A 22246-nucleotide genomic window follows, 5' to 3' on the forward strand; every position below is an offset into this window, starting at 1 on the left:
GGTGTTCCGCGTTTCCGGAAAAGCTTAAACGCGTCGGACTTTTTACGATAAACCTCAGTGCATTGCTGGTCCCACCAAGGGGTAGGAGGTTTCCTACGAAAAGACGTTCCTGGAACCGGCCGAGTTTGAGCTCGAAGCGCGCTGTCCAAGATCAGATTGGAGAGGAAGTTATATTCCTCCAACGGTGGAAGCTCTTCTACCGACGACACGGCTTCATCTATCGCGGTCTTGAACGTTGTCCAATCGATATTACGGGTGAGGTCATACGCGACGTTAACGGATTCCGACGAATTGAACCCACTGGCAATCGAAATGCCGATCGGCAAGTGATCACTACCGTGGGGATCCTGGATCACATTCCACCTGCAATCCAACGATAATGAATTAGAGCAAAGTGTGAGGTCTAATCTACTTCCATTTGAGGATGGACCAGCCAGACGTGTTACTTCTCCATTGTTAAGAATTGTCATATTGAAGTTATCACAGAGGTCATATATCAAAGTAGAACGGTTGTCATCATACAGTTCCCCCCAGCCTGTACCGTGGGAATTAAAATCTCCCATAATCAACCGTGGAGTAGGAAGAACTGAACAGATATCTGAAAGTTGTTTTTGACTAATCGAAACTCGGGGAGGAATATACACAGAAGCAATACAAAGGCTCTTGCCTTTAACAAAAGCCTGACATGCGACAACTTCAATACCTGGAAATTGTGGAAGATTCACTCTATAGAAGGAATGGCATTTTTTGATCCCCAAAAGTACTCCTCCTCCACGCGAATCCTCACGATCCAGTCGAATAATGTTAAAATCATGAAAAGGAAGATCGATATCTGAAGAGAGCCAAGTTTCACACAGAGCAAATGCATCACAATCATTATTGTGAACCAAAAACTTAAACGATTCTATCTTAGGAATAAGACTTCGACAATTCCAATGTAGAACAGTGATCAAATCCCCGACCTCGTTTGGAAAATTATCCATCGAAGGAGATGATTGCTGCAAGGAGGGGCCACTTCAATGTCAACTGCTTCAAGAGGGTTTTCACAGTGAGAAGCATTGCCAGAACAATGCTTTTCAGAGGATCAGAAATATCGAGGTAATTGAGGATACTGTCCACAATTTTATCAAATGAGAACAACCCAGATGAAGAAGGGGCTTGTGTTCTGAAAATTGGGGCATCGGGGGTTCTGGATGTCCCCGGGAGAGGTGGAAAATCCTGGGTATAATCAGTTCTGCGGAATCCAGGAGGAGTAGAAGTCTCCTTTTTTCCACCACTCCTTGATTTGGGCAAGCTGATTTGGGGTTCTTGATCTGCAACTTTCCGCGAACGGATGCGTTTTCGTTTCCGGGCAGAACCTTCCGGAAAACTGAAAGAAACTCCCTCCTCAGCCAAGTCAGAGCCAGACTCGTCATCTGACAAAAGAGCGAAGGGATTTGTTTCGTTGGTCGATGGCTTGGCTGTCTTAAGCATTTCTGCAAAAGACCGCCTGGAACGTTCTTTAAGAGAGCGCTCTAGTTTTTCCCCGCGTTGTTTGTACACCGGACACGACGAGAGACCATGAGGAGGAGATCCTTTGCAGTACACGAATTTTGGTGCCGTGACTGTGCAGGCGCCATCCTCGTGCTTCTCCCCGCATTTGGAACAGCGTGCCTTGCTGCCACAGTGAGAGGCCGTGTGTCCCAACTGTTTGCAGTTTTGGCAGATCATGACCCGAGGAACAAACAAATGCACAGGTAGCCGAAGTTTTCCCAACTCGATGTACTGAGGAAGGGCTGAACCAGAAAAGGTCACGCGAAACGAGTCTGTGGGGGTAAAACCCTTTTTACCCTCGCTGACAGATACTGAACCCAGTTTTTGGACATCCAGTATCTTCACCGGGGGGAGCAAGGGGTTCTTGAAACGGCCAACCGCCTGCTTCTCCAAGATCTCGGGGGTCAGACTCGCTTCGGTGACCACACCTTCGATCTCCACATCACGAGCTGGAATGTAAACCCTGTACTCAATCGTAAAGAGCTGGGAGGCAGCAATCTCGTTAGCCTGCTTCAGGTTAGAAACTACAACACGAAGTTTATTATGCCTAACCTTCGTGATTTCGGTCACGGCCGAGTATCGCTTCGTCAGATCAGTGGAAATTTGCATCAAGTTCAAAGGTTTGATTTTGGGCTGAAAGTAGACAACCCATGGCCCAGTCGAGTCATCTGGATAGGCTCGCGATCGGGGGCTTTTCTGAGACGAACCATGAATGACAGGACGTTTTCGTCTTTTCTTGCCCTCGAGTGGCAAACTGGTGTCATCTTCCGACAAAATGTCCATATCGTCTTCTGACGAGACGTCCATTTTGCCGTACTAGTGGGAGCGGTAAACGCTCTACCACTGAAACGATGCTTAAAACCACACAGACACAATAAACAGAAAAAAACTACAAACACAGAAACATAAAATTAAATTTAACTGATGGGCGAGAGAAAGAAACAGGAAAAAAAACTTATCTGCTATACTACTACCACCGAGTGATTACACAGCAGCAGCGGAGCGACGCGCAGCGTGGGTGACCTTCGATGCGCGTGTGCGGGCGATCTTTGTAGTGGTGTGCTTGTATGAGGCTCGGCACTCAGCTGGACACACGATGATGGATGACCGGTATAAATGCGGAGGCAGATGTTGACACTCGATGACGATGATCTGTGTGCAGGTATGCGTGATCACGCACCGATGAAGCACAAATTGGTTTGCGAATATCCAATTGCAAGTGAACAATTTTCTTTCCGATGACACCGAAAACCACACTTTCTTCTCAGAAAAACGCACTTTCAGATAATTGTTTAGCCGGGTACAGTAATCACTAAGCGAGAAAAAACTGATAATTTAAACCAACCGAATACCGAGAAAACTTCCGAAATACCGGAGCGCGAAACAAGTCGACTGTACTTCTTGCTAGGTAGCAGTGGGATGACTTCAATACTTGACGCATTTGACCACAAACGTTTGGTTGCTGGGTACATTACCAAAGAGCTTTGGGGGTGATGTGACTGGCAGCAAGGCGAGCGAACGTTCAATGAAAATTAACTCTTAAACAACAACAATAATGTATGATGGTCCTGAAAAGAACCGTTTTGTAGTGAAGTGGGTCGTTCCCTACAGTTTGTCGATTTTTCCCATACAAACTTCAAGCCCTTTGAGCGAGGGGTTCCCGTGAAACAAATTACTTCAAACTTTGGCATGGTGTTTCTGACCCCTTCAAACTACCATTCCAGGGGGTAGCATTTGAAATTCCAGACTTTGACTCTTTTTTTCATTTAACGCTGAAACATTCTATTATACATAGGGGAAATGGATGTAATGTCGGCCTACATGCCTCTAATTTGGGTCCATACTTAAATTCGGCAATCGGCTAAATTTTCAATTACGACCAAAACTATTCATTAATACCGTCCCAATGATGCGTTCATCTAGATAAAATTTATAAATAGCAGATTTTTAGCGATGGGCCCAATCTTAGATCTATAAGCCAACATTAGAGCCATTTTCCCTATATGTTAATATGTGTTTTATTCATTACTTTATTTTTGTAGTCCACTCAATTGATGATGAAGCGAAGGTTTACTGTCCTGAAAAATTCTGTAAACATACTTCTTACAGTTCAGGTAATACATAATGTTTGTTTTTGTATACAATTATTTGGTATATATTACTTTACACAGTTAAATAGCTATTTATGCAGAAAGTTGTAAAAAGACGGTTTTTTCAACACGAGTCGTAGTTTATCCAACGAGACTTGCCGATTTGGGAAATTACGACGGTTGTTGAAAAATTCAAATTTTGCAAAGAGTTGCATAAACAATTTTTCGATACTCTTTTGAGTGCAATAACTCAAAAGAGTGTCGAAGAGTGACACTTTGCAGTAATGAGTCATAAAAAATGTTTTATGTGCAATTATTACTTAAACAGCATATTTTACTGTTGTCAAGTGATCATCACATGTTTTTTAAATATAAATGTATCGTTTTGAATAGAAAATTGGATTCAAACACATTGTTTTGATTGGTCTCGCTTGCTCGGGGTCATGAAAGGGAATTCTGGGACAATTGATACAAACTATCTTAAACTTGTAATTTTGTTCATGTAAGATTATTCAAATCACCTGATGCCAGCAAAACAGACCTATCTCAAGTAAATTTTTACAAAATGCTAAAGTATGTTCACTAGTTCAAAATGACAAGTTAGTAAAAAGTGTGTCCTGGAAATGGGATGAAAACAATCATTATTTGACTGTATACAATTTACGTGATAGTTTTTTTTTCCTTTGTGCGGGACCTAACACTACTGCGACCAGTAAATTGATCTATTGTAGTATATCCCGTGTCCTTAGTTTAGTGCATGTCGTATTACTCAATCACTATTGAGAAATGATGAAGTATTCGATTTTTTTACAGTTGCCACTCTTGCATTTATCGCAAGGATCCTACTCTAATTGAAAGGTCCCGCTATTTATACCCTTCGGAGTGTTGAAACACCCTCCAAAGGCACGCCCCTTTGTCAGTCAAAATTGGGTTCCTTAGCAACAAAATTAAGGTATGACACCGATAATGACCATGCATCAGAAGCCTAGTCTTAACCACTTCAAACTAGGGAACAACGAATAGAAGATTAGGAATCACATAGATGAAGACAACTAACTTATTTTGTTTCCTTGTTTCAAGATCATCCTCGGTAGACAAAGCCGAGTCTTGTCACTATTAAACAAGGCATAAAAAGTAACAAGGACTAAGATGTGTTCCTTGGATTACTAAAAAATCCTGTTCCCCTAGTTTGAAGTAGTCAGGACTAGGAATCGGTGGTAGATCTTACATCCCGTAACGTACCACGAAAAGGTGATCTACCCACGTTACGCGATAGTACTGAGGCTTTAATTTTCAGGCGGGTTTGACCCTAGAAAATTTTTCACAGCTCGATAAAGAAGTGTAAATTTCTGAATCATGAAAATTTTTAGTGTGATAATTTAATAGCTAGAGAATGAGAAATCTGAAGACATACTTCAAAAACTCCGCGTACGGGCTAGGCAAAAAAGGAGTACACGGGTTAGACAAACAAGGGGTACACGACGCTAGGCATACGGTCGTTAGGCATACGGACGTTAGGCATAATGTACGATAGGCATAATGGACGTTGGGCATAAGAGCCTTAGGCATAATGGACGTTAGGCATAATCTACCCGATGAATTCCAGAAGGATAATAATGGAAACCGTTTATTGATTGCTGACTTCGGTGACAATAATGAAAGAGCCTTAATTTTTGGAACTCATGAAATCTTGCAACGTCTTGGACAGGCAAAGTATTGGGTTACAGATGGTACGTTTACCACAGTTCCTTGTTTGTTTCGGCAACTCGTCATTGTTCATGGAAGTTTCGCTCCCTCACATCAGCAAACGGTTCCGCTAGTTATCATTCTGATGACAACAAAAACAGAATCGTTGTATCGAAAAGTATGGCAGGAAATCCTGGAAGCAGCCGGTATGTTTTTTTTTGTTTTTGAATGAAAAGCCACATAATTCACCATTCTTCATTTCATGAGCTGTTCTTTGGCATCATATTTTATTCAACCTTAGCTGTTTTTTTGTTATTGAATGAAAAATCACAGAATTCACCATTCTTTATTTCATGAGCTATTTTTTGAGGAAAACTTTTTCTTCTTTGACAATTACAATATGTGTGTACGAATATATTACAACAAATGTGTAATTTTTTAATTTCTAGATGCGATTGATTTCAAGATATAGTTCAAAACTATGGTGAGTTTTCATTGCCAGATTACTTAACCACTATCGCTACTAATCTTGGATCTAAGTAAATATGTAGCTACGTCACTTATGATATGATAAATAATGGATTCCAAACTGTGCTTATTGAATAAACTATCATAGTTAACTTGTATCATTTTTTATTCAACGCTTAGCCTAATTTAAGCATTGTTTACCATGCTCGAAACAGGTTTCTAGAGTTGCACAGCAGTAAGGTATTCTATGCCTAACGTATATTATGCCTAACTTTCATTATGCCTAATGACTTTATGCCTAACGTCCGTATGCCTATAATCCGTATGCCTAACGTCCGTATGCCTAACGTCCGTATGCCTAACGTCCGTATGCCTAACGTCCGTATGCCTAACGTCCGTATGCCTAACGTCCGTATGCCTAACGTCCGTATGCCTAACGTCCGTATGCCTAACGTCCGTATGCCTAACGTCCGTATGCCTAACGTCCGTATGCCTAACGTCCGTATGCCTAACGTCCGTATGCCTAACGTCCGTATGCCTAACGTCCGTATGCCTAACGTCCGTATGCCTAACGTATTTATGCCTAATGGGGTACACTCGCAAAAAAGTGTGCTTGTACTGTCGCATTTATGGCCCTTCGCTCATTTTCAACTTCTATTCAATTTTCATACTACCGTAATGTAACGAAATTATCTAATTCTAAGACCAATAAATTATCACATTAAAAAGCTTCATGTTAGATAGCATTTCCAACCAACTCTAAAAAAATGTTTCATCAAATTATGGAATAATAATATATTATAATGATATTTTGTATGTGCAAGTAACAAGAAAAGATTGTAAAGTTTGTGTTTGACACATAAAACCTGAAAATTTAGCTTTGTGAGAGACACAATAAGCGAAGAGTGAAGAGCGAAGAGTGGGTGAGATGAATGACAAAATCTCTTATTGTGACTCTCATGTAGCGAAATTGGCAGGTGTTATGTGTCACACAAACTTCACAATCTTTTCTTGTTGCTTATACACACAAAATAAAATTTTATCATAATACACAACAAAATAAAATATTATCATAATATCATATTATTCCATCACAATTAAAAATCATGTAGTGGAACAAGTGCGACAACCTAGGCATAATTGTGGATTCACAATTTAAACGTTGATTGCGCTTTGGTTGTGATATATGTGATAGCAATATTCCAAACCAATCGCTACTATTACTATTAGGTATTCTGTAGTTCCGAATGCTAATAAAAATGTTTTTTTTCGTAGCCATATAATAAAATCTATGAAAGTGTTGGTATATTTTGTCCGCCAGATCAGCTTGATAAAATGTGCATGATAGAACGTGAGGACATTCTCTTTAACTGGACTGAACCTATTTATATGAACTTCACACACGTTGGTATAATGAACAAAATGGATAACATCTTTCGCACAAAAGTTAATGGACAACTAGTTGGCCGCATCTATGGGGATATCTACGTTCAGGACAACCCATCTGAATTGGATCTAGAGTTGGAACCAATGTCAATGAATGAAGCTGCTATCCAGTCCCTGCGAATTAGAGACGTGAAAGACATTCACGATTTATATCCTGCGAGGGACATTGAAAGCATAGAGCTATTTGAGAAATTAATGAATCAGCTGCCAGGCTTCGGAGTGTTCAGTAAAACTAACGATGAACTAGCTGCGTGGAGTTTACAATCATACTATGGCGGAATGTTTTCTATGCAAACCAAGCCGGAATTCAGGCGAAAAGGGTAAGTTATTTATTATTATTTGGATAGAATAATATAAACTGTTAGCTTCTCCAATTATCCGATTTTTATATATATTTATAATAAATAAATAAATAAATTCCACTGCACTATTATTGCAGATTTGGAAAGTGTGATAAATTAATTAAGAAAAAAGAATTATCTAAAAGTTTATGATTTGAGTTGCTTAAAATTATTTGGTTAGCAACTATGCAACTGTGCGTGACGTTACAACGTTTTGCACTTCTCAACTACACTACTCAACAACTATTCACCAAAACGCTTTGAGCTACTCAAATCAGAAAATGTTTTTTATTATTTTTTTCCTAAATTTGTTTTCCGTGCTGAGCATCACCAGGGAGGCAGCTCCCACACCTGGACCCTCGACCCATCAACTCATGAACTGGGGACCAATGGCTTTACTTCCCTTCCGAAGGAAGGCGTGATCAAAGATGTTATGCCTCAGCACATCCCGGCGGCGCCGACTGAGATTGAACCCAGGCCTGCTGGGATGAGAGGTAATCACGCTTACATTACACCACCGGCGCTGCTAAATTAGAAACTGTTGATCAATTCTTATAAGAAATTTAATGCACTTTCCAAATCTGCAATAGACTTCTCTGACGTTTGTGAAATGCACAAGTATTAGTGCAGAACTCGGGGTAAATTATAAGTATTAGTGCAAGAAAACCTTTGAATTTACCCAAAGTTCTGCACTAATACTTTTGCAATTCACAAACGTCAGAGAAGTCTTAAAGCTGGAGTCAGAATGCTGCGTCATCGTTAGCGTCAGCGTCAAATTTGAATGCTATCAAAATTGAAAGACTAACGCAACGTCGATGTGAAGGGGAGATGTTTGTGGAATAGCAACTTGAGATGTGTTACACCCAGTGTTGGCAAAATCAGAAATCAATTGATATTTTTCCGCTCTCATGTGCACGCAATATCACGCGTGATATTGGAACAAAATATCATGCTTGATATTGATTTTACAAGCTCCTTTGATATTGCGAGACTATTCACAACGTGCAAAAATCAAGCTGAGAGTTGACTCGACACAAAAATGATTCTAACGGCGCCGGTGGTGTAGTGGTAAGCGTGATTACCTCTCACCCCAACAGGCCTGGGTTCAATCCCAGTCGGCGCCGCCGGGATGTTCTGAGGCATAACATCTCTGATCACGCCTTCCTTCGGATGGGAAGTAAAGCCGTTGGTCCCCGGTTCATGAGTTGATGGGCCGATAGGTAGGGTCCAGGTGTGGGAGCTGCCTTCCTGGCACGTCGGTAGCATTGGTGCTCAGCACGGAAAACAAGATCGACGGAAAAAACAAACCAAAGGAAAAAAAAAAACAAAAATGATTCCGTTGCACATCATTTACTTAGAAAGAGAAAGTATAGTATGCTATCTCTTTTTACTCTTCACCAATGGCAGACACGAAGCGACTGCTGCCAGCAATTATGGAAGTTTCGGTTGCATTCGGGTGTAAAGCACAAATTATGAAACTCAATCTCACCACAGTTTGCTGAGATTTGCAGCTGGTGAGTTTTGTTAGCTTGATATTCCGAGCTGCGATCACAGCTTGCAAAATCAACCGCAGTTGTTTGCTTGTTGATTTTGTCCACGAAAATCAAGCGTGATCTTGGGCGTTGGTGAGATTTGATTTTTTGATATTTTTCCAACACTGATGTAACTGATTTCATTTGACGAATGAACCCCATCGTCAACGCTGACACTGACGCACTATTGTGGCTCCGGATTACTATTTAGGAGTAACTTTTCAAATTTTCAGTAAAAAAACAGACACAAACCATCACGTATAATGAATAGACACATTATACGTGATGGTTTGTGCCTGTTTTTTGATCATGATCATGATCATGTTGTGCGCAATCATTTATAAAACTACGGTTTTGCAGTCATATAGAGTATCCTGAGCCCATTCGCCACATCCAAACATGTTCTAAAATCTTCAGGAAAATAGTCCACAATAGGCGTAGTAAGGGTTTACTGTGCCCTTAGATTTTTAATAAATGATGTCCCTATCTATCCAGATTGAAAAAAAGGTTTAAAGTTTAGACAGCGCCGGTGGTTGAGTGAGTGGATTGCTATCGCACCTCAGTGGCCGCCATTGTTGTTGAGATATTCTCTGGTCATATCTTCTTTAGGAAGGAAGAAGACGTTGGTTCCGACTCATCATGGGGATATATAGGGTCCAAGTGGAGTCGCCTCGCTGGTGTCGGTTATTGGAATTTACGTGGCGTAGCAGATTCTCTTCTTTGGTTTTATTACGTCCCCACTGGGACATTCGGCCAGCTCTCAACATCTAATGACTAATGATTCCAAAATACTGAAAATCATTTTTTTTATAGCAATTGAGTGGAAGCAGGCCTGGTTGCGTTACATAAAAGTAGCTCATGGTGTATTTTCATAACATGAAAACATGAAAAAAAAACACAAATTCATGAAATCATGAATATTTTTTCTGAATTCGGAGATTGGATTTGTTCTCGTGTAGAAGAAAACAAAAACATACATTAAGCACATAAGTGTTTTACTTTTTCCACTCATATTCAAGCAACTTAGAGTAAACGCTCCTATCGTTGCGGTACGTTGAAGCGTTAGGTTCCAATAGTTGTGTATGGAGACTCCATACAACTATAGAAGCGTTTATCCTACTTCAATCCCAAGTGGTTTTTGTTAAATCTTCTGAACCACAACAAAGGATGCGCATATCCCCTAACCAATTTGTGCCTTCTGTCAGTTTACCCAACTAACGAACTGAATTCGATAGTTGGGCCGAGGTGGTGGCCCAGCCCAATCAGGGAATTTCGGCTGTGGCAAGTACAATCATACTCTATGCCCAGGAAAGTCGACACATTTTTCAACTCGAAACATTCGTAGACTGGACCGAAAATCGAAACCCAACCGCCTCCATCATGGTCTTGATTTATAGCTGCGCCTTTATCGGCTGAGCTAATACTGACAAAAAAAAAACCAAAGAAAAAATTAACCAGGATTCTTAATAGAAGGGGCGATATATCCAGAATTATAAACTTAAGCTAATTCCAGGACACAGATTTTATCAACTTCTAATTCTAATTCCTTATTTTTTTTTATTTTAGACACTTTAACGCTCTTGGGTTATTCGTGACTTGTTCGGGGGTGCGATTTGAACTCGTGACTTTGGCATGAGAGGTATAGATGCTACCACTACGCTGGGGTCGCCCCCTGATTCTGATATTAAACACATTTTTCAAAAGTTTCAGATTCCTTAATTTTTTTAATTCAAATGTATGGATTTTTTTAAACTTAGTATTCTCAAATAGCTTTTAGATATCTCGTACTTCAAATAATGTTGTGAGTTGTGAATGTTTTTTTGATTGTTTCAGGCAGAATACCTCATATTTCTTCTTCTAACTGCTACCTTTAAATTATTTTTATCTATGCTCAGCGTATCGCAACAAAATTCAGGTTTAAGTCCTTAAAACTCTCAGTACCAGAATGTTTAAAATACAATAATCAAGTCCCAAAATCATAAACATTCGTTCAACCTCTAAACTTCCATGCAATAAAATTGTTTAGGTAATTCTTTAGAAAAATAAAACTGTTAAGGGTAAACTTTAAACTATATTTTATGTACCTTAACACTTTCGTTGCACATATTCACAGGTTAACTTTCAAAATTTCCTAGGAATTCTCTTTGCATCCCTCACACAATTCTAAGAGACAGAATTCAGCATTCTCTTATCAATCTCACCGCGGTATGTTCTACAAAAAAAATGTTGTCTTTAGAGTTCCATTGGGACTGTTTTTATATTCAGATTTTCTAGGATTTATTACCACAATTCTCTTATCTAAACTTTGCAGCTTTGAAGTTTCCTCAAATTGTGACCCTAGGAATTGTAATATGAATTGTCTTCAGAGTACCTTGCTTAGATTTCCTTTGAATTATTCGTGGGCTTTTCGTTACATTCCAAATGAAATTCTCCTTATAATTACCATTTATTCATAATACACTTGGAATATTCGAAAAACTTCACCTGATTTTCTCCTCTCAAAGCTTATTAAATACTTTTCAAAACTAATTTGAAATTCTCAACGGAAGTCCTTAAGAATACTTTCCAAAATTGCGAAGGAGTTCTCTGCAGAATGTCTTTGGAATGACGCCTATTGATTAAATGTCAATGAAATTAATATCGTGGAAAAGGAAACCCAGGGAAATACTACCACATCAATAAATCTTACAAACTCTCCCAAGAGAAAACATCAAAAAAATATTCTTCAACATCGCAATCGCAATTCTCGTCTAAGCAGCTTCTGTAAGTCTTTACTTCTATTGATAAATCCCACAAGCAGACGTTACTGGATGCGTGAAACATGGCGGTTTTTACCTTATTGGGTAGCCCAAAAAATCCCGTAACCAAATGTAAATCTTTGCGTGAAAATGCCATGTTCGCCATGTTTCGTAGTCGCAAATATGCTAGAATGCACAAAAATACGGATGCAATAACACAACAGACGGAAATTTTGCAGATATGATAGGTTACTTCTACACAATATCGATGTTGCATGATGGTGTTTTACCACCCATTGTAACACGGAAACTAAGTTCGATAGCAGTGGACTCTCTTATCTGTTTGTCTTGATCATGCTTAATAACCTCTGATTGTCTTCAAGACGTCGCTGTATTAATGGCCAAAAACGGGTTGGGTGGATCGATAGGCAAAGACGCCTATACGCATCTACGGGACAATAAAGAATCTCCTTCTATAATTGGTCAAAAAGACGAGCCCCCAAACAGGCAGATGCCCCAATTAGTGGGAGAAGAGCCGCCTTTTATCCATGAAATGTTATCAACAAGGAGTTGGCATTCCCACTCTCCCCGTCCAAATCACTTCAAACGGGTGCCCTGGTGGACCCTCCCTTTCCTTTTGTACATGTATTTAAATGTTAATGTTTGGTAAATGTTATATATAATGAATCATCCTTATGCAATGGCAGGTGAATGGCATGGTTTACACGTTCAATTCGCGTTCAAGTCAGTTGAATTCAACTGACTTGATCAATTGACTTGCCCTGTCTAAACCCAGCTTAACTAAGGGATAGAAGTATTGTTTCAATTTGGCTTTCGAACGCCTTGTTGCCATAACAATATTTTGATTGTTGCGCAGAAATTGATGTTGGTGTTTGGTATATTATGAACTTTGATTGATTTCGTCTAATAGCCTTTGACTTCTATTACTCTAAAAGTTGAACCGATGCATGACAATGATTATTATCGTGCATCGTCACTTGATCAGTGACCTCCTCGCCGATGCCGTGCATTAGCTTCAACAGACAACTGGAATAGACTAGACACTTTCCGGCGCCGGTGGTGTAGTGGTAAGCGTGACTGCTTTGGAAAGATTGTGTTTTGCTGTGGCTATGTGCTCACACGCTGAGTAGATAAAAAGACGATTGATGATGATTCTGAAGATTTCCTGCAAAAAGATGATGCGCGATGCAAGTAGATGCGAAAAATGCAAGAAGATTTTTCGAAGAATGATTCGCTAGTGTGAGATTTTTTGAGCATCGAACATTGAGATTTAGATGTGTCGCCCCCCTCGGCTCTGCCGAAAGTGAAGACATTGGACTGCCTTCAAATGCAGTCAGTATCAATCTTAGGCTAAAAAAAATCGTATTCCATGTCGAACTCGTTTCGTGTGACCTTTTCGGGTTCAGCGTTACCTCACTACGTCGCTATAGGCAAGGTTTGGCTGCCTGTACGTCTGTTTGTACCTCGGGTAATGAACTGCTCTAAATGTAAACAACTTGGTCACACATCGGACTACTGCTCGAACAAACCACGCTGCGATCAGTGTGGCGAGCAACATCAAGAGGGCTCTTGCGGTGCTCCTCCAAAATGCGTGTACTGCAAGGAGAGCCTGCATACCCTGACTGACTGCCCGAGGTATAAACAGCAGGGAGACAAAATTAAGCGGTCTCTGCAAGCTCGCTCCAAGAGAACAATAGCAGAACTCTTGAAGAATACCGCTCCATCTTCTCAGACCACACCAAAAAGCATTAACACGTTCTCCATTTTGCCAGTTGATGATCTAGACTCTGACTCAGAGGTGGTGAGGGTAGTCCGTTTGTCTTTAAAGGCAATACGAGAAAACGAGCAAAAAACACAACACCGAAAAGCCTCGTAAGGCCACTCGTACGGACCACCCTTCCACCTTGGAAAAATCAAGAGGTAACGGAAATGCACCGAAACCCATTCCACCGGGGTTTAAACCTTGTAATTATGACAAGAACTTTCCGTCACTTCCAGGATCATGTCTGACTGTCAAACTGATGTCCCAGTTTTTCGGCCAGAAAATCAGCTGAATAATCAGCAAGAACATGCCTCCATGTTCACGTTTTCTGGTATTGTGGATAGCTTCTTCAGTATATTCAATATCTCTGACTCAACGAGGAGCATTATTAATTTAGTGCTGCCAATGGTGAAAACTCTTTTGAAGCAACTAGCTTCTAGGTGGTCCTTCCTTGCATCGATCATATCCTTTGATGGATAATTCTCCAAATGAGGTCGGGGATATGATCTCTGTTCTTCAGTGGAATTGTAGAAGTCTTATGCCAAAACTTGACACATTCAAATTTTTAGTTAACAACTCACTTTCTGATGCATTTGCCCTTTGTGAAACATGGCTCTCTTCAGACAACGATCTTGCTTTCCACGATTTCAACATTATTCGCCTTGACCGTGCAGATTCGTATGGAGGGGTGCTTCTGGGGATCAACAAGCTCCATTCCTTCTACAGAATCGATCTGCCTTCGGTGACAGGCATTGAAGTTGTTGCATGTCAGGTTAACATTCGAGGTAAATGCCTCAGTATTGCCTCAGTATATCTTCCACCGAGAACCGCGATCCCTCATCAAAGTTTCGCGGATATCTGCACGGCTATGCCGGAGCCACGGTTGATCTTGGGAGATTTTAACTCTCACGGTACAGGCTGGGGGGAACTGTACGACGACAACCGCTCAACATGACATGTGCGACTTCTTCAAAATGACAATTCTGAACACCGGGGAAGCAACACGAGTAGCCCAACCAGACTAGACCTCTCACTTTGTTCGAGTTCACTATCGTTGGATTGCTCGTGGAAAGTAATTCAAGATCCCTACGGTATTGACCATTTGCCAATCAAAATTTCTATTACCAATGGTTCATCTTCTACTCGCTCGGTTGACATCGCGTACGATCTTACAAAAAACATTGACTGGCGAAAATTCACGACCGCGGTTCTTGATGTCAGTCAATTGGTTGAAACACTTCCTCCACTGGACGAGCACAAACGAAACGTTTTCCGGGTGTTTCCGTTCGCAAGCGACCTCCCACTCCGTGGTGGGATATGGATTGCACCGACACGAACAGTGAGAAGTCCGCCGCGTTTAAACGCTTCCGCAAACACGGTAAGGTCGAGGATTTCGAGTGGTACACCGACCTCGAGAAAACGTTTAAAGGCTTGATTAAAGCCAAAAAACGCGGTTACTGGCGTCGGTTCGTCGATGGCTTGTCGCGAGAGACTTCCATGAGAACACTCTGGAATGTCGGCGGTAGAATGCGAAACGCGTCATCACCGATTAACGAAGACAAGGAGTACTCGGACAGTTGGATATTCAGCTTAGCGCGGAAAGTTTGCCCGGATTCGGTGTCGGTTCAAACCAACGTTCGTGATCGTCCGTCGGGTAATAACGAAATAGATTCCTCGTTTTCGATGGTGGAATTCTCACTTGCTCTCCTTTCATGTAACAATTCAGCTCCAGGAATGGATAGAATCAAGTTCAACTTGCTTAAAAATCTCCCAGACGTCGTGAAGAGACGCTTGTTGAACTTATTCAATCAATTTCTGGAGCACAACATTGTTTCGGATGACTGGAGGCAAGTAAGAGTTATCGCCATTCAAAAACCTGGTAAACCCGCGTCAGATTATAACTCGTACCATCCCATCGCGATGCTGTCCTGTATACGGAAATTGTTGGTGAAAATGATTCTTTTTCGTCTAGGCAAATGGGTCGAGTCGAATGGTTTACTTTCAGATACGCAATTTGGATTTCGGAGAGGCAAAGGAACGAGCGACTGTCTTGCGTTGCTTTCAACTGAAATTCAACTGGCCTATGCGCAAAAACAGCAAATGGGTTCAGTTTTCTTGGACATTAAGGGGGCTTTTGATTCTGTTTGTATCGATGTCCTTTCGGATAAACTCCACGATAGTGGGCTTTCACCAATTATGAACAACTATTTGAGCAACTTGTTGTCTGAGAAATATATGAGCTTCTCTCATGGAAACTCGACAACTTCACGAATTAGTTACATGGGTCTCCCCCAGGGCTCATGTTAAAGCGCCCTTCTTTCAAATAATTATGTAAAAGACATTGATGGTTGTCTTGATGAAAATTGCTCGCTAAGGCAGCTTGCAGATGATGGCGTTGTTTCCGTCACTGGGCTAAGTGCACCGGACCTGCAAGGACCATTGCAAGATACCTTAGACAATTTGTCTACTTGGGCTTTGAAGCTAGGTATCGAATTCTCTTCGGAGAAAACTGAGTTGGTTGTTTTTTCTAGGAAGCATCATCCTGCACAGTTACAGTTTCAACTAAAGGGTAGAACAATCACTCAAAGTATATCTTTCAAGTATTTAGGTTCGATTTCAAAAGCACGTGGGGAAAACATATTGCGTATGTGAAACAAACTACCATCTGATCACTATTTTATATTATTGATAGCCTTAGCTCGTTGGAGGCTATTCGATCAATGAGGCCGATGAAGCACTCCTCGTATTTCTTGACCGAAATCCGAGCTAAATTGAGTACTTTATCTAACTGCTCCTATACTATCACATTAGTTTGGGTCCCATCTCATTGCTCAATTTCGGGTAATGAGAAAGCGGACTCGCTAGCTAAGGTGAGCGCTATGGAAGTCGATATTTTTGATCGACAAATCGCCTTTGCGGAATTTTTTTCAATTACCCGTCAGTACGTCCTCACCAACTGGCAACAAAAATGGAATGAGAGTGATCTGGGAAGATGGTTACATTCTATTCTCCCACAGGTATCGAACAAGCCATGGTTCAAAGGATTGGACATGAGCCGTGACTTTATACGTGGCATGTCAAGGCTCATGTCTAATCACTACTCGTTAGACTCGCATTTCTTCCGAATCGGGCTCGCAGGCAGCAATTTGTGCGCTTGTGGTAGTGGCTATCACGATATCAACCACGTGCTTTGGTCATGCACCCTACATTGTGTTGCTAGATCCGAGTTATCCGCATCCCTCAGGTCCCGAGGAAAACAACCTTTGCGGTCCATTAGAGACATCTTGGCGAGCCGAGATCTCGAATATTTTAATTTAATTTATGTGTTTTAAAACGGATCGATCTGAGGATTTAGTAGTTAGTGTCATCTTGTGTTCTCTCAAGTTGCTAGGTCTCCATCGGTGTACCCCCATGTTTGTCTTTTTCTCCAGTATGTCGCTTAGTTCTAGATCAAGAGCACATTGCTCTAAAAAACCTTGTGTTCTCAATCCCTACCCTACCACCCGTTTGTTACAATTTGTTACCCCTAACCTCGATATAGCCTCGAATAATCGGCCCCCGCTTTACTAACGTTAGTTTTAAGTAATTTTGTTTCCCAAACGATGAATATCGGCTCCGCAAAGCTACGGCAAATGAGCCTTGAAAAATAAAAGCTTTAAAGAAGAGCATGTTTATTGCTCTATAATCGTCAATGAATGATAGTTTTGAATCTAAGATAACTCCTAAATCCCTAATTCTTTCAAACTTTTCTACTTGATTTACTAGAGCGATTGATGTATGGTGTGTTTCATTTCCTACACACCAGCTAGGGGAAAAAGTTGCCTTCGGCAATACCTTAACCTATTATCGGGGGGGGGGGGGGGGGGGTAAAAAAAGTCCTTGGGCACTCAAATTGCTCTGAAACACAATGTATCCACATGACAAACTTGAGCTCTCAAGGACGTTGTTTACCCCCTGACGATAATAGGTTAAGGTATTGCCGAAGTCAACTTTTCCCCTATTGAATTACATTTTTGTACGTTAAATTTTAAAGGGTTTTTGTTACACCAAACATAGAAAATGTGTATTTCCTTCTGGAATATCTCGATGCTTTCTTTGTTTCTTATTTCTTAAAAGAGCTTTAGGTGATCGGCATAAATAAGAAGTCTTATATTTTTAAGAATGAAGGAAATGTCGTTGGCAAAAAATATAAACAACACAGGGCCTTAATAAGACCCCTGGGGTACTTTTGATGTGACTTGAACATTATTTGATTTCTCCCCTCGTTAGTTTTAACGTAGTTAATATAATGTTTTGGGCATGATTATGTTTCAAGTTCGGTTTTTGAATTGTACTCCTCAAATGCAATATCAAAGGCTAGATTTAGTCGATCGCAAATGTTTCTACTTTTCTCTTTATACTCGCACTCGTCGGGTCTTTATTTTGCGTGAACAAATAAAGAAAATTCCATTGCTTTGTGAAACGCTTAGCTTAACGTTAAGTATGCTTGGAGCCAATTCAGAAGTCTAGATTCCATTCCTATTTTTTTGCAATTTAAAGAGTAATAATGGTATGTCGATTCGGTCAAATGCTTTACTGAAGTCAGTATAAAGAGCTTTTACATGATTGATTTCATTGATTCCTAAACTTGCAATTTTGTCAAAAATAAACTGCAATGTTTCATTTTCCCCAACGACTGCTAATAAGATGCTCTCATTTTCAGTGGCTCGAATAGTCAATACTACGCTGATTAAAGTCTCCGTATATGTAAACTTTTATTTCTGAGGAAAGCTCGGACGTAGTTTCGTCAGCAATATTTTTTCCATTATTTTAACGTCGGTCTCTGTTCCGCAATCTAGTGCCAATCACCGACGGACATCGATTGCCATCCATTGACGGCAATCGAATGTGTAGGAAGGCAGCTTCCACACCTGCGTAGGATATCGCACTCATTCAACACACATGGGCCGGGACCAACGGCTTTACTTCTCTTCCGAAGGAAGACGTGACCAGAGATTTTTACGCCTCAGAAAAATCCCACCGACCTCGGCTGGGATTGAACCCAGACCCATCGGGGTGTTAGAAAGCAGTCACGCTTACCACTACACCACCGGCGCCGGCTCGTCAGCAATATGAACAAAAAACTTTTCATATGCGCATGTTTCTCCAGCCACATGTTTTTCACCCATACATGTGTTCGAGTTCTTAAAATTTTGTAGTAGTGATAAGGTCTGAATTAAATTTTACCGAAATAGCAATTGCAACACCCCCTCCTGACTTCTTTTCAAACATTTAGAAAATTTCGGTCATCTCTAAAACATTCAGCAGCGCCGGTGGTGTAGTGGTAAGCGTGATTACCTCTCACCCCAGCAGGCCTGGGTTCAATCCCAGTCGGCGCCGCCGGGATGTTCTGAGGCATAACATCTCTGATCACGCCTTCCTTCGGAAGGGAAGTAAAGCCGTTGGTCCCCGGTCGAAAGGTAGGGTCCAGGTGTGGGAGCTGCCTCCCTGGCGTCGGTAGCATTGGTGCTCAGCACGGAAAACACGATCGACGGAAAACAAACCGAAGGAGAAAAAAAAAAGAAATCTCTAAAACATTGTAACTATTACCAAAAACTTCTTCATTCCTAACACTTTCATCCCAATCTTTAATCTTAGCCGAATTTTCATACGATTGAAATTTTGGAAGTACACCAACATTTCTGTTCCTAGCTGTATTTGAGGTGAAGTAGTGTGCTAGATCGTATCAGCCGAAAAATTTAAAATATTAAAAATAAAAATCTCTCCTTGATGTTTTCCTCCAGGGAGTAATGCTGCGTGCTGTTAACAATGTCAATTGACGTTAGATATTGGTCTAGCACTAAATTTCACTCCCGAAACTTATATTCTTAGTAAGAAGGATATCAAGCGGTATGGCTTTGACATTGCTATCCATATGAATGTTACTAGGGAAAAGTTGAAAATCTTACTATTATCTTAAAAAATCAACTTTTTTTTGTTCAACCATTGCATTGTTTTAATTTTACTGGTGAGTTTTCTAAAGATCGGTACTCGGTTAGCTTGCGTATATAAGAAACAAAAACGAGACAGTACTTTGAATATCAGTGGTCCCTTTACGTTGTCAATGACATTTGCGCAAAGGCATTGAGAGGAATTATATTGATATTCTAATGCCGCGGATACACTTGGATGACAAACTATGAGCATGAGCATTATTTGTATAATAAATTATTATAACGATTAGCTGTAACGATGAGCAACGCGATGAGCGAGCAATCAGCGATCATAAAATCGCTAGTTGTGACCTTCTGAAAGCAAAATTGACAAATTTTATATGTCATTCATAAACTTTACCACCTCTTCTTGCATCTTACAAATAAAAATTATCATTTTAGTATCTCATTGTTTTATAATTAGGAAAAATAGCATTTAAGCTGTAATGAGCAATTGCAAGCCTGGATAGTGGCAGGAGCTTAAAATTCTCCATCTTGAAATGTTGTTGTTGTTGTTGTTGTTGTTGTTGTTGTTGTTGTTGTTGTTGTTGTTGTTGTTGTTGTTGTTGTTGTTGTTGTTGTTGTTGTTGTTGTTGTTGTTGTTGTTGTTGTTGTTGTTGTTGTTGTTGTTGTTGTTGTTGTTGTTGTTGTTGTTGTTGTTGTTGTTGTTGTTGTTGTTGTTGTTGTTGTTGTTGTCGTTGTTGTTGTCGTTGTTGTTGTTGTTGTTGTTGTTGTTGTTGTTGTTGTTGTTGACTATATGTTTTGTATTACTTCTGCGTGTAGTAAAGTTTTTACATAGTTGAAGATGCTAATTTCAAATAACAGACTAAAGTGTTGTTGTTGTTGTTGGTCATTGGCAAGTCGAGTCATTTGGATAGACTCACGATCGAGGATTTTTCTTAGCCTGTCCATTGCCAGACTGAGACGACGAACCAGGGATTATATCATCAGATTTCTGAGTCCATCTGGTTATCCATATCGTTTTCTGATAAAACATTAATTTTACCGTACTAGTGGAATCGCAAAACGCTCTATAAGTTTCAAATTCACACAAACACAATGCGCAAAACAAACACAAATTGAAAATTTAACTGATTGAGGAGGCAAAGAAATAAAACCAAAAACTTATCTGATAATCCAAAAATCGATGTGCCTGAATGCCATAATATTCCATCTAATCTGATCAATTCATTCATTTCATATCGTTTGAAATCATGCGATTCTATGATGATGTAAGATTTTCCCAGTTGATAATTTTGTTTGGTTTGATCAGATAATTGATAAGTACGAAATAATGAAAATCCCAGACAATACGCATTTGTCTCATAATCATGAAGCTATTTCCGAAAAAAAAAATAACGTTTGACATTTCACTCAGATTTCAATACGTCTTATGTGTTTCCTTCTCAAAATAACAGAAAAAACTGGTTCGATTTTTGCAGTTCAGAAATCATTACGTCTTCGCCAGACCTAGCTTCCAACCAGTTGCGGCATAATCACTTTTTTCCTTGATTTTTTTTTCCGTCGATCTTGTTTTCCATGCTGAAAACCAATGCTACTGACGCCAGGAAGACAGCTCCCACACCTGGACCCTATTAATCGACACATTAACTCATGAACCGGGAACCAACGGCATTATTTTAACTTTTGTGGTACCCCTGTTTACTGTTCGTATCATACAAGCCTTTTAATGAGTGGACAGGTAATTGCCTGGACACGTCCTTTCCCAGTCAGGTATGATATGGTATATGAAACCAACTACCTTTCCAGGATTAGCAGACCAAATTCCACTAGGTTGTAAGATAACACTACGAAGAAATTTAGATCTACGCCTGTGTCATGCACCGCAACTGCAGAGCAGATATTCCGAGGTTTCACGTTCTATGCTACAGAAACGGCAGATATCGCTCTGAACCCGACCAATGTTCTTCAAATTATATCTACTCGGATAATGCCCAGTTACTAGGCCAGTGTATATACTAAGAGCCCGTTTATTGAGCTCCAAGAGCTTTTTGGTATGTGTTACATTTGGAGTTATAAATCTTTTCGACTGGTTGCACTTCGTGACGTCCATCCAGTTGGCCATCACCCCTTGTTCTTCCCAGCGTTCGAGTTCCATTTTTACCGTACAGTTTGATATTCTTCAGTATGGTTTGAAACTATCTTTAACTTCCTCAGGGTTAGATGGACTCTTTCTAAGCCCCTAGTTGCTGGTCAAGCCACGGCAACCGTCTGGGGTGGGCGTAACATGCGCCTCTTTTGATGATAGTTGTGGTTAAGGGTCGTTACAATGGAGTCGCCTGGAAAAACTTCAACTTACCTTTTCCCTCTGATTACTGGATGAGACAACAAAGTGGATTATTTGAACAATAAGAACAATAGGAATACAAAACAATCAAAGAATTTTCAATTTTTCAATTCAGAGTGCAGTGAGAAAAGCAAAAAGGGGTTTTAGTCTAGGGTTTTAGTACTTGCGCATTTTATTTCACTGCATTTCACCGGTGAGCTAACGTTGCGGCCGTGATGCACTCGTTGGTCGACATTGATGAATGGGCTCACGTGGCAGTCATCGGTAGGGTGTCCATCGACGAACGCAGCTGTGCAGGGCTTCTTCACGACGGGAGGATTCCAGATGCGGTGGCAAATTGGCCTATTTG

General features: G+C 40.5%; 1 protein-coding gene across 1 annotated transcript in view; it reads left to right on the plus strand.

The window, feature by feature from the left end:
- Positions 1-22246, plus strand: part of LOC135714984 (uncharacterized) — a 101996-nt gene that overhangs the window by 64293 nt on the left and 15457 nt on the right. Inside the window, exon 4 of the mRNA XM_065238388.1 lies at positions 7053-7543. Within this exon, the coding sequence (XP_065094460.1) occupies positions 7053-7543 (491 nt within the window). The remainder of the gene's footprint in view (positions 1-7052; positions 7544-22246) is intronic.

This window comes from Ochlerotatus camptorhynchus, unplaced genomic scaffold (assembly GCF_037179485.1).
Source record: "Ochlerotatus camptorhynchus isolate MF236.1 unplaced genomic scaffold, CSIRO-AGI_Acam_v1.1 ptg000771l, whole genome shotgun sequence".
Lineage (NCBI taxonomy): Eukaryota > Metazoa > Arthropoda > Insecta > Diptera > Culicidae > Ochlerotatus > Ochlerotatus camptorhynchus.